The 12,911-nt window shown below is 33.6% G+C and overlaps 1 protein-coding gene across 1 annotated transcript in view; it reads right to left on the reverse strand.

The window, feature by feature from the left end:
* The window catches only part of LOC111086725, a gene marked incomplete at its 5' end in the record, with an annotated part of 15,629 nt that extends 5,174 nt beyond the window's left edge, over positions 1-10,455 (reverse strand). Inside the window, one exon of the mRNA XM_022390692.1 lies at positions 10,250-10,455. Within this exon, the coding sequence (XP_022246400.1) occupies positions 10,250-10,455 (206 nt within the window). The remainder of the gene's footprint in view (positions 1-10,249) is intronic.
* Positions 10,456-12,911: the final 2,456 nt, after the last annotated feature.

A 12,911-nucleotide genomic window follows, 5' to 3' on the forward strand; every position in this document is an offset into this window, starting at 1 on the left:
TTTTTTAAATCATTTTGGTTAGTACATATCTTCAAAGCTCTGTTTACATAACTATAAAACGCAGACATTTTTTGTGGCCTAGTATGACATGATTCTTGGTGTGGGGGCACAAGAACAGAAAAAGGTTTCCAGTAAACTGGTGTTTCTAAATTACCTTGTACATTCCTTTTCACCAATACATCTAGAAAAGGCAAACTGTTATTTTTCTCAATTTCAAACATAAATTGTATGGATGGTTCAATGCTGTTCAAATAGTAAGCAAACTCTGTTAATGCCTTATTACCATACTTCCACACCAAGAATGTATCATCTACATACCTTATCCAAATATCAGGATTACATTTTGCATTATTTATGGCTTTAGTTTCAAACATCCATATGTAAATCACATAATAATAGTGAGAGTGGTGATCCCATAGCTAACCCTTTATTTTGTTTATAGAAATTATTGTTAACTTGAAAACAATGGATTCGTAACACAAACCTTAGTTAAATTAACTATATCTATAGTTTCAACTGCTGAAATTTTGTTTTCTAACAATTTGGTTTCAAAACATTTAATTGCATCTTCTACTGGAACTAACTATCTAATGACACTAACAAAACTTCTTTATTTAAGTTTACATTTTTTATTTTCCCTGCAAATTCTAAATCATTTTTAAGTGTTTTTGAGAAATAAAAATAAAATGAATATTATTTATGATTTCAGTGTACGATACATTAAATTCAAAGCATTTGTTTCTAAAAACATAATTACAAATAGTTTGTTTGTGTTGAATTTCGCGCAAAGCTACACGAGAGCTATCTGCGCTAGCCGTCCCTAATTTATCAGTGTAAGACTACAGGGAAGACAACTAGTTATCACCACCCACCACCAACTCTTGGGCTACTCCTTTACCCACGAATAGTGGGATTGACCGTCACATTATAACGCCCCTACGGCTGAAAGGGCGAGCATGTTTGGTGGGACGGGGATTCGAACCAGCGACCTGCAAATTGCGAGTCGAGCGCCTTAACCACCTGACCATGCCGGGCCATAATTACATATAGATCATAACAAAAGCTGAACAGTGTATGATACATTAAGTTCAGAGCATTTATTTCTAAAAACATAATTACAAGTCGTCAGAAGTACTGAATGTATAAATATGTATTGCTTTCCTAAAAATACTAATATAATATTATTTACTCTGCATTATTTCTGACTATCTGGCAAAATCTATTTTTAACTTTCTGTTCATTGTGCATTATTTGGTTAGTTAAAGAACTACTTTATAATTTTTCTTTTTTGCATGTGCTCACTTATGATAAATAGTTTGTTCAACAGTAAATATTAAATCTTTTACTGTATTAGGAAAAGAAAGGATTTCTAATTTATTGATAGAACGAATTTAGATATTTTTAGTTGTAATCAAACGACGGAATCATTGTCTTATTCAATTTTTGGAATGTTCTCATACTGACTCAATGTTTAGTATGAAGTTTCCCGCCATGCCTTACTTGGGTTTGATATGAAGTTTCCCACTGTGTTTTATTGAGTTTTGTTTGAGGTTTTCTGCCATATTTTACTTGAGATTGGTATGAAGTTTCCCAATGTGTTTTATTGAGTTTGGTTTGAGGTTTCCTGCCATATTTTACTTGGGTTTGATATGAAGTTTCCCAATGTGTTTTATTGAGTTTGGTTTGAGGTTTCCTGCCATATTTTACTTGGGTTTGATATGAAGTTTCCCAATGTGTTTTATTGAGTTTGGTTTGAGGTTTCCTGCCATATTTTACTTGAGATTGTTATGAAGTTCTCATCATGTTTTACTTCAATTTGTTGTGAAGTTTCCTTCAATATTTTACTGGAGTTTGGTTTCAGGTTCTCACCATGTGTTAGTTGAGTTTGGTTTAGGTTTTCCCGCCATGACTTATCTACATCGGGAGGCATGGCATGGCCTGGTGGTTAAGGCACTCGACTTGCAACCTGCTTATCACGGATTCGAATCCCGTCAACGAAGATGATTGCTCTTTTAGCCATGAGAGCATTATAATGTGACGGTTAATTCCATTATTCCTTGGTAAAAGAGTAGCCCAAGAGTTGACGGTGGGCGGTATTGACTAGCTGCTTCCCTCTAACCTATCACTCCAAAAATAGGAATGACAAACACAGATAACTCTCTAGCAACTTTTTGCGAAATTCAACAAACAAACAAACAAAACTTGAACTTCATACGAAGAGTTCCGGCGTTTTTTTTTATTCAAGTTTGATATAAAGTTTCTCACTTGAGTTTGGTTTGAGTTTCCGCGCCATATCTTACTTCTATTTGCCATGGCGTTTCTTGCCATATGTTATTCGAAATTGGTACGAAGGTTTCCATGATATTTTACTTTAATTTGATATCAAGTTTTCCACATTATTAGAGGGCGTTCTGTAACTCTACGCATTTGTTTTATCACATCGGTAAAGTATTTGTTTTTTAATTAAACAAATCATGAATGGCAAACTGTTGTTATTTCAATTCACGTAATTTTGTTCACAAGCTACAATCAATGACAATTAAAAAACAAATACTCAAAGTTTTACGTATTATTTCAATTTCTACTAACAGTAACTATAATGATAAAAAAAAACAAATTCCACTAAAAAAATAGTCTCACATTTCTATTTAAAACTTACATTACGCTTTAGAGGGGATTGCTTGAGTTGACCATGGCTCACAAACTAAAACTACAGTCATATATATATATAGAGTACCTGATGATGACAAAACCTTGTCGAAACGTTGTACATTTGCTGTTATGTTAAACTTATATTAAAGTTTTTCTTCATTACCCATTCAAGCCGTCTCCAGCCATTATATATATATATATATATATAGTGTTATTTTTAGAAGATCTGAGTTTAACTCTGGACTGCTATGTGATCTATAAACTGATGGCGTTTTTATCCTTATAAACGTAACAGTCGTTGTCGCATCACAGCTCCTAAAAGCTCTTTCTCCTTTTCTTTGAGGTATGGCGACATTTTATAACAAGCGCTGAATCGCCTTCTTTTATTCCCCAATAGGCGGGGTCACAAGAACTTTCTCCGATCTACTGGTTTTTGCGTGGATGGAAGTGGCAGCAGAATCAAATTATGGAGGTGTTCATCGTTTCTTTGGTAATCCCAGCGGATCGGTACAGGCGCTTACTAGTAATTCCGACTTGACAAGTCATTCTAGATGGTCCCAATCAGCAACCTTCTGAAGCAGGCTAGCTTTCCAACAGAGCTCTTATCCGTGTCAACTTTGTAGTGTATTTTTGTATTAATATTGAATCTTCGTCAACTCGTTTGTTTTTGGTTGTTTTTCTTCTCTTGCTTGCTCAAGATATGCTGAAGAAATGTCTATGACAGAGCTATAAACGGCAAAGTTCTTAAATAATGAACACATCTTGGATGCTGTTGATATTGTGCAAGATCTACTTGAATCTTGAACTATCCTGAAACTGTAAATATTCTTATAAAAATAATAACAGAAGTCCTTCATTGAGATTAATATTCTTCAATAATCATTAAGTTCAACGATTTATCGGGCCCGGCATTGCCAGGTGGTTAGGGCGTTCGACTCGTAATCTGAGAGTCGCGGGTTCGAATCCCAGTCACACCAAACATGCTCGCCGTTTCAGGCGTGGGAGGCATTATAATCTGACGGTCAATCCCACTATTCGTTGATAAAAAGAGTAGTCCAAGAGTTGGCGGTGGGTGGTGATGACTAGCTACCTTTCCTCTAGTCTCACACTGCTAAATTAGGGCCGGCTAGAGCAGACAACCCTCGTGTAGCTTTGCGCAAAAACTTCAAAAACAAACAAACAATCAATGATTTATCACACTTATTTGATAGCATGTTTTTCAAGCCTTGTTTATTGGCTTGTTCGTACGCTTTACTCAGACGACCTTCTAGTAATACTAAATATAACTTTAAACGCGATCTTAAGCAGAATTTTCGAACTTTTGTACTTTGTATAATATGTTTCATAATACATCCGCAAAATCATTGCCTGTGCTTTTATAAATTAATCGTTGGTGCAGTCACGAGTGGTTTCTCTTTCAATATATCCTACAATGGCAAAGTATACCTACATTTATATTGCATTGATAAAAGGAAATAAATATTTAACATCTTTTACAAGTAAAAGAAAAAAAAAACGTGTTTTATACTAAATAAATATGATTTGTTTTTTTCTGTATCTCCACCTTTTATACAAGAAATAAATAAATAAAAAAAATAAATAAATAAAAGATGAATCGTTTTGTTGCTAAGCCCAGTGTTACACAATGGGCTTTTTATGCTGTACCTACAACGAGTATGGAAATCCGACTTTTAGTCTCGTAAACCCTCACACGTACCAGTGAGAAGCCACGGGGGTGGCAATTTTGACAGTTAAAGGAATGTACCATCTTCTATAGTTCTTTTTAAACATATGAATAACTATAATAGATATAAGAATGAGTCCAAAAAGAGCTAAGAATGTGTAGAATATGAATAGCATCATACTGTAAAAATTACTTTGTTAAGCAAAAAAATCTTGATGCTTCTTGTAATATACATTTGTGTCTATCTAGTTGTTTTGTGTTGTTGTGGTTTTTAATTTAAATGCCCGTCCAATGTTCGAAGCTTTAGCTAAAAATCACGTTTTCTTTTTTAAATACAGCCAACTTTAATTTTCCTTTTCGACGCTTTTGTCTTTTTCTTTATAATTTCAATGTCTTATTTTCTATTTTATTTATATTACTTTCGAAATACTCAACCGTCATTCAATGCTTACATAGAGAAAGGTATATAATGCCTAGCATGATAATAAATCAGTTGACCTCAAAACCGAAACATCATTAGCTGTGAAGCTATTGGTTGTGAAAGAAGTGGATTTTAGAAGATATATTAATATAGAGTAATATATATATATATATATACTAAATAAAACAACGACTATATACAGCTCAGAGTTCTTTATTCTTATTTTTTCTAGTTTTTACTGCAATACGGTTCTCAAGGCGAATTTTATGTTATTACATAAACGGGTTTTGATGGATGAGCCTACGATTAATCTTGGCTGTGTGTCTTTGAAGTTACCCTTTATATCAAACAGAAATGTTTTATTGTTTACTATTACAGTGTCAACAGTTTCATTGGCATGGTATCTCTACAAATAGGGAATCTCTCTAATAGTAACGAATTTATTCTAATAGGAGAAAATAAATATTTCCTGGTTGTTATCCTATTAATTATCACTCATGACGTAAGCCTACAAACAAAGTAATGTGGTGTTTGTTTGTTATGAATATCGCACAAAGTTCCCCGAGGGCTATCTGCGCTAGCCGTCCCTAATTTACAGTGTAAGACTAGAGGGAAGGCAGCTAGTCTTCCCCACCCACCGCCAACCCTTGGGCTACTCTTTTACCAACGAATAGTGGAATTGACTGTCACATTATAACGCCTCCATGGCTGAAAGGGCGAATATGTTTGGTGGGACGGAGATTCGAACCCATAATGTGGTGTAGCAATTTCTTAGTTAATTGGTAAAATATGTTGTCTTACATAAAGTGGCTGTTATCAAAACTTTAATAACATTTTCGAATAAACAAGGTGCAGTTTTGAGTGTTTAATATTATTCAAAAACCAAACTCAAAAGAAAATTTTTTTCTTTATAACACAGTAAAGAAAAAGTATTTATATTCTGTTTTTATATAACTATATATTAAGCAACATATTTCTAAAATGCTCATGGGTTTCACTAAGTAATTCAAAAAATACCCAAGACAAAGAAGTAAATAAAAACAAAATAACATCTAACAGGAGGAAAATATGTGATTACATTTAGCGCGGACAGTAGCTAAGGGACTTTTCTGATTACATAGAGAGAAGACAACAGCAAAGAAAGGTTTTCTGCTCATATCGAGAGAGGAAAACAACTAAGAGGGAGTTTTTGATCTTATAGAGAGAGGACAATAGTAAAGAGAGAGTTTCTGATCATATCGTGAGAGGTCAACAGTAAAGAGAGAGTTTCTGATCACATCGAGAAAGAACTACAGTAAAGAGGGAGTTTCTGATCACATTGAAAGAGGATAATAGTAAAGTAAAGAGGGAGTTCCAAATCACGTCGAGAGAGGACAACGGTAAAGAGAGAGTTTCTGATCACATCGAGAGAGAATTACAGTAAAGAGGGAGTTTCTGATCACATTGAAAGAGGACAACAGTAAAGTAAAGAGGGAGTTCCAAATCACGTCGAGAGAGGACAACAGTAAAGAGGGAGTTTCTGATCAAATCGAGAGAGGACGGCAACTAGGAAGAATGTTTCTAATCATTCAGAAAGAAAAAGACAGCTTGTGAAACATTCCTGATCAAATGATAGAAGAAGACATTTAGGAAAATTGATGAAGGCATCATATGAATGGAGATCATAGATAGAAAAGGCTAAATAGAAAATAAATGAAATCACAGTTAAATAAGGCACCATATTATTTTTTTCTTCTTCCAAACACTAAAATATGAGTTAACGTAATCTAGACAGAAGCATATCCACCACGATAACATAATGTAATATCTTGCGGAAGGATATAGATCACAAAAAATAATACAGCATGTAGGAAAAATGTTAATATCAATATCAAAAATGATATGTCTCGTGAGATTGGGACACATCACAGCGAGAGAACTTGTGTTGCCCAGGAAGATCGCTACAGGTTTTAGTTAGATAGCGTTAGTTTTGAAGAAAGATGTGTAAGTCAGAAGAAAGAATAAAAAGAGCTTATTGGAAAGTATTGTACATCAGAAGTAGAGAGGTTTGGTTTGTTTGTTTTTTAATTTCGCGCAAAGCTACACGGGGGCTATCTGCGCTAGCCGTCCCTAGTTTAGCAGTGTATGACTAGAGGGAAGGCAGCTAATCATCACCACCCACCGCCAACTCTTGGGCTACTCTTTTACCAACGAATAGTGGGATCGACCGTCACATTATAACGCCCCCACAGCTGGAAGGGCGAGCATGTTTGGTGGGACGGGGATTCGAACTCGCGACCCTCAGATTGCGAGTAGAGCACGCCCTAACCACCTGGCCATGCTGGGCCTAAGTAGAGAATCATCTTCAAGTTAAAAGTTCGAAGAAAAAATCATATAATTAATTGCTGAAAACTGAAGTTTTGTTAAATAATTGTACTGTTAGCAACTTGAAATTACAGCATCTAGAGAAAGGCTGGTAAAGTTTTATAAGGTATCACCGACAAACCAAGACGTGTATAAAATATGTGAAAAAAAGATACTATCTGACCGAAGAAGTATTGTTAAAAACTACGAATGAAAGCGCTAAATACTAGAGTAAGCAATAGTTAAATAAATAAAGAGAAGTAAAGGCCACCAGAGAGAAGAATGAAGTTAATTAAAATCATATAAAGCGTCATCTAACGTAAATGGTGTACACAATTTCACCACGGTTCGTAAAACTAAAGATTTTTCACTCACTAACGTTTTTTATTAAAAATTCATTTAGAAAATGAAGTCGAGTACTTTCGTTCAGTAAATTAGGTCACGTGTTTCTTATATACTGTAACATCATATTTAGTTGATAATTTACCGAAATCAACCATCCAGTATTTGTATCAAATATTCTCCTCTGCTCAAGTTATTTGATATTGTAAATTACGTCAAATGCTTCCCAAATTATATAATTTGTTCCAAATATCTTAAGATAATCACTTTAGTGAATGACATCAGCATTCCTCATATACCAAATCACACTTAATAATTACAACATATATTCTGTACATTCAAAGTTAAACGATTTAATTAATCATATAAAATATTCCAACGTCCTAAATTAAATCTGTCGGTAAGTTACATCAAATATTCCTAGAATCGCAAAATGAATTACTTAGTAAATTGCGTCATATATTTCTACGTCCAAAAATATCTTTACATGGAAAACTTCGCGCATCCCAGGATAATAATTGAGTAAATTATGGTATATATTTCCCAGATTACGAAATTAATAATTTAGTAAATATAATGTTTTCTGCATACTAAGGAAAAATATCTCTCATAATATGTTTTAATCTCGCGTCATTGTTTTACAAGAATGTTTCTAAATAACGCAACGTGTGTTCAATTTGAAAAATATGTTAAATAACCCTTACGACACAAATAATTAAGTAAACTATCTCAACCAATTTCCACAACGAAGACTGAGTCACTTGTTTGTGAATTAACGATGTACCAAAATAAACCATCCGCGGGCCCGGCATGGCCAGGTGGTTAGGGCACTCGACTCGCAATCTGAGAGTCACGGGTTCGAATCCCCGTCATACCAAACATGCTCGCCCTTTCAGCCGTTGGGGCGTTATTATGTGACGGTCAATCCCACTATTCGTTGGTAAAAGAGTAGCCCAAGAGTTGGCGGTGGGTGGTGATGACTAGCTGCCTTCCCTCTAGTCTTACACTACTAAATTAGGGACGGCTAGCGCAGATAGCCCTCGTGTAGCTTTGCGCGAAATTCAAAAACAAAGAAACCATTCGCTTTAGTTTATTAAGCTTATTTTCACATTCTTAGATGAACTTACGTTAGCCATACAACATGAAATACTCAGTAAGCTCCTCCTATGCAAAGATAATTTAGTAGGCTTAGGCCATTTATACCCCTTATACTAATACAAATCAGTTCAACGTTATACTAAAACAAATCAGTTCAACGTACAACAGTTATACCTCATACATACAAAAAGAATTTTAATAAGCTTACGTCAGTTATACTTCATATATCAAGATAAATATTTTAGTAAGTTAACGTTAGCTATACCTGATATACCAATGTAAGTTTTAAGTTAAACATACGTCATTTGTTAAGCTTATGTCAGTTATACCTCATATACCAATGCAAGTATGTCAGTAAGCTTGCGTCAGTTACATCTCATATACTAAGACAAATCTTTCAGTAGGCTTATGACAGATGTACCTCATATATCAACACAAGCGTTTCAGCAAGTTTACGTCTGTTATACTTCATATACCAAGACAAATCTTTCAGTAGGCTTATGTCAGATGTACCTCATATATATCAACACAAGCGTTTCAGCAAGTTTACGTCTGTTATACTTAATATACCAAGACAAATCTTTCAGTAGGCTTATGTCAGATGTACCTCATATATATCAACACAAGCGTTTCAGCAAGTTTACGTCTGTTATACTTAATATATCAAGACAAATCTTTTAGTAGGGTTATGTCAGATGTATCACATGTATCAACACAAGCGTTTCAGCAAGTTTACGTCTGTTATACGTAATATACCAAGACAGATCTTTCAGTAGGGTTATATCAGATGTATCACATGTATCAACACAAGCGTTTCAGCAAGTTTACGTCTGTTATACGTAATATACCAAGACAAATCTTTCAGTAGGGTTATGTCAGATGTATCACATGTATCAACACAAGCGTTTCAGCAAGTTTACGTCTGTTATACTTCATATACCAAGACAAATCTTTCAGTAGAGTTATGTCAGATGTATCACATGTATCAACACAAGCGTTTCAGCAAGCTTACGTCTGTTATACTTAATATATCAAGACAAATCTTTCAGTAGGCTTATGTCAGATGTATCACATGTATCAACACAAGCATTTCAGTAAGTTTACGTCTGTTATACTTCATATACCAAAGCAAATATTTCAGTAGGGTTATGTCAGATTTACCTCATTTATCAACACAAGCATTTCAGTAAGTTTATGTCTGTTATACTTAATATACCAAGACAAATCTTTCAGTAGGGTTATGTCAGATGTATCACATGTATCAACACAAGCGTTTCAGCAAGTTTACGTCTGTTATACGTAATATACCAAGACAAATCTTTCAGTAGGCTTATGTCAGATGTATCACATGTATCAACACAAGCGTTTCAGCAAGCTTACGTCTGTTATACTTAATATACCAAGACAAATCTTTCAGTAGGCTTATGTCAGATGTATCACATGTATCAACACAAGCATTTCAGTAAGTTTACGTCTGTTATACTTCATATACCAAAGCAAATATTTCAGTAGGGTTATGTCAGATGTATCACATGTATCAACACAAGTATTCCAGCAAGCTTAAGTCAATTATATCTCATATACCAAGACAAATCTTTCAGTAAGCTTATGCCATTTATACTTCTTGTAGTAAGGTAAGTTCATTTACAAAAACAAGTCCTTCAGTAAGTTTATGTAATATTTTAGCATAGATCATTCAGTATGCTTACGTCAACTATAATTCCATCTAGCGGAAAGTACTGCTTTTGAGGCGTGTCGTTTGGAACAAAGCGGTAAAATTCTTTATCATCTCTGTACCACTTGATGGAGTAAAGCCTATCTCCCTCAAGGTCGTATAAACATGTCAGTTTCACTTCCCTGCCTGACTTCACTTTCTTCGGAATATCGAGTGAAACTATGCGAAGGGTTGCAACTACTGAAAAGTAGAAAAAAACAACAACATTGATTAGGATATTATCAGAAATTTCTGTACTGGTTCTAAATAAATACTTGTGTTAGGGTTACTTCTTAGACTTGTATTTAAAAAGTTTAATTTATCCAAAGCTGGAGTATGACATGTGAGAAGACGCACTGTGGCATTGTATTTCATGTTAAAATAAAAATGAAAATCTCCTGGTACTTGTGTTTGAAACTTCACGTATTACAGATCAGCATGAACATCTCTCTCTAACGTCATGTTGTACTGCAAGAATAACATGATTGTAAAGGTACGCGGGATTGAAATGTGTTAGAGAACACTATGTATGAAAGTTTGTGTTTCTATGACAGCATATTTAATGCCACAATAACAGTGTTTATCTTGTTGTAAGACGTATGGGCACTACTAACACTGGATTAACAAATAACTTTGTTATCACGTTCTTTAATATCAAGTCACAACCTTATATAACTTTGTCCGAATAACGCAATACCAAGTTATATTTAAATAACACTCCAAACGAACTTTAAAAAAACAATCAACAGTACAAAAACAAACATTAGATTGATTATTTCTTTAGAGTTTCATAACGGTCATGTAGTATGACTGATTGTCAAACGTTTAAGTTGAAATAACGCTATATAATTACATGAAATATATCACAGAGTATTTATATTTCATATGTCAAGAGATAATATATCTATATATATATATATATATATATTACGTTAAAGATTTTTACTTCCTCAATTCTTGAAACAACACACGTATTATTATCTGCACTAAATTAAAAAGCAATTGAGGTAAAGTTATTCTTTTTTTATATCTTAGTGCTCCTGGTAGAATGGTGTTAAAACAAATGTAACGAATGAGGATTAAAGCTTTTGGAACAATCATGGTATTGTTTGAATTAAAGTGTACAAGAACTAGCCTTCATATTCACACAACGAATAAAATGAGTAATTTATCCTGAAAATTGTTATCAAATTACGTTGCATGTAAAATTAATATCAATGAAGTTGAAAATAACTTTCGGATAAAAACAATCAGGAAATAAAGATACGTGCCCTAAGCTTTGAAATCTTATTAAGCAGCAGGGTTATATGATTGCAACTGTCAGAAAATAATATCGATTTAAAGTAGCCCTAATTTCTAGTGATTAAGTTCATTCATGTTATTCATTCATTGTAAAGACAACTGAATGAACTTCTTTTATGTTCATCAACGCATGATAATAATTTCCAAATACACGTAATTACGAGACCTCGTAATTTAATGTCTAGAAACCCCAGAGTGAATACAAAAACTCTCTGGTTTTGCTTCGATGCCTCTTCAACATTTTTAAAGAAAGCTTATACAACAAATGTAATGTTAATTTGTAGCGTGCATCATTACTTGCTCATTCAAAAGTAATTTGATCCAGAACAAGACTGAGGCTACATCAGAAATTCTCGACAGTTCTAATGTGGTCTTTCTAGATCTGTTTGAAAGGAAATGCAGTTTGTCGTATACTCATTTTTTTAAGAAATAAAATAAATTTAACATTTTTTTGAATCATAATAATAAGAACAAGTGGCTTTCCCTTTTTTTTATATTTTATATTTATTTTACGAGTTTTATTTAATGTCACAGAAACCAGCCGATTATTGGGATTTACTAATTACCATTCTCAAATACTGCTCTATTTGAAAAAAAAACAACTTATTTTGTTTAGTTAATTACTACGTTTTGTTTTATAAGAACATTCAGAGAAATATTCATTATAGAGCTCGTTATAATCGACGGAGAAAATCTATCCACAAAATATTCTCACAAGTCCTAACTATTACTCCGAGGGTAATTAAAGAAAAAAAGAATCAAAAACAGCTCATTATGGAAACTCTTAGTTTCAAGTCCTAACTAGTACTCCGAGGGTAATTAAAGAAAAAAGAATCAAAAACAGCTCATTATGGAGACTCTTAGTTTCGAGTCCTAACTAGTACTCCGAGGATAATGAAATAAAAAAAGAATCAAAAACAGCTCATTATGGAAACTCTTAGTTTCAAGTCCTAACTAGTACTCCAAAGGTAATTAAAAAAAAAAAGAATCAAAAACAGCTCATTATGGAGACTCTTAGTTTCGAGTCTTAACTAGTACTCCAAGGGTAATTAAAAAAAAAGAATCAAAAACAGCTCATTATGGAGACTCTTAGTTTCAAGTCCTAACTAGTACGCTAAGGGTAATTAAAAAAAAAGAATCAAAAACAGCTCATTATGGAGACTCTTAGTTTCAAACTTTTTTGAAGTATTGTTTGTCTTCCTTTATTCTTCAAATGGTGACATGCAAAGCTTTTTTATGACATAACTTGACTATTCGACCTTGGACGCTTCATAGACATGTCCTACGGAAACAGTTAACGAATTGTGAAAGATTTGGAAATTTAAAACTAAAGTGTTTCCAAAACTAATAATAAA

This window comes from Limulus polyphemus, unplaced genomic scaffold (assembly GCF_000517525.1).
Source record: "Limulus polyphemus unplaced genomic scaffold, Limulus_polyphemus-2.1.2 Scaffold1360, whole genome shotgun sequence".
In the NCBI taxonomy this organism is placed as follows: Eukaryota; Metazoa; Arthropoda; class Merostomata; order Xiphosura; family Limulidae; genus Limulus; species Limulus polyphemus.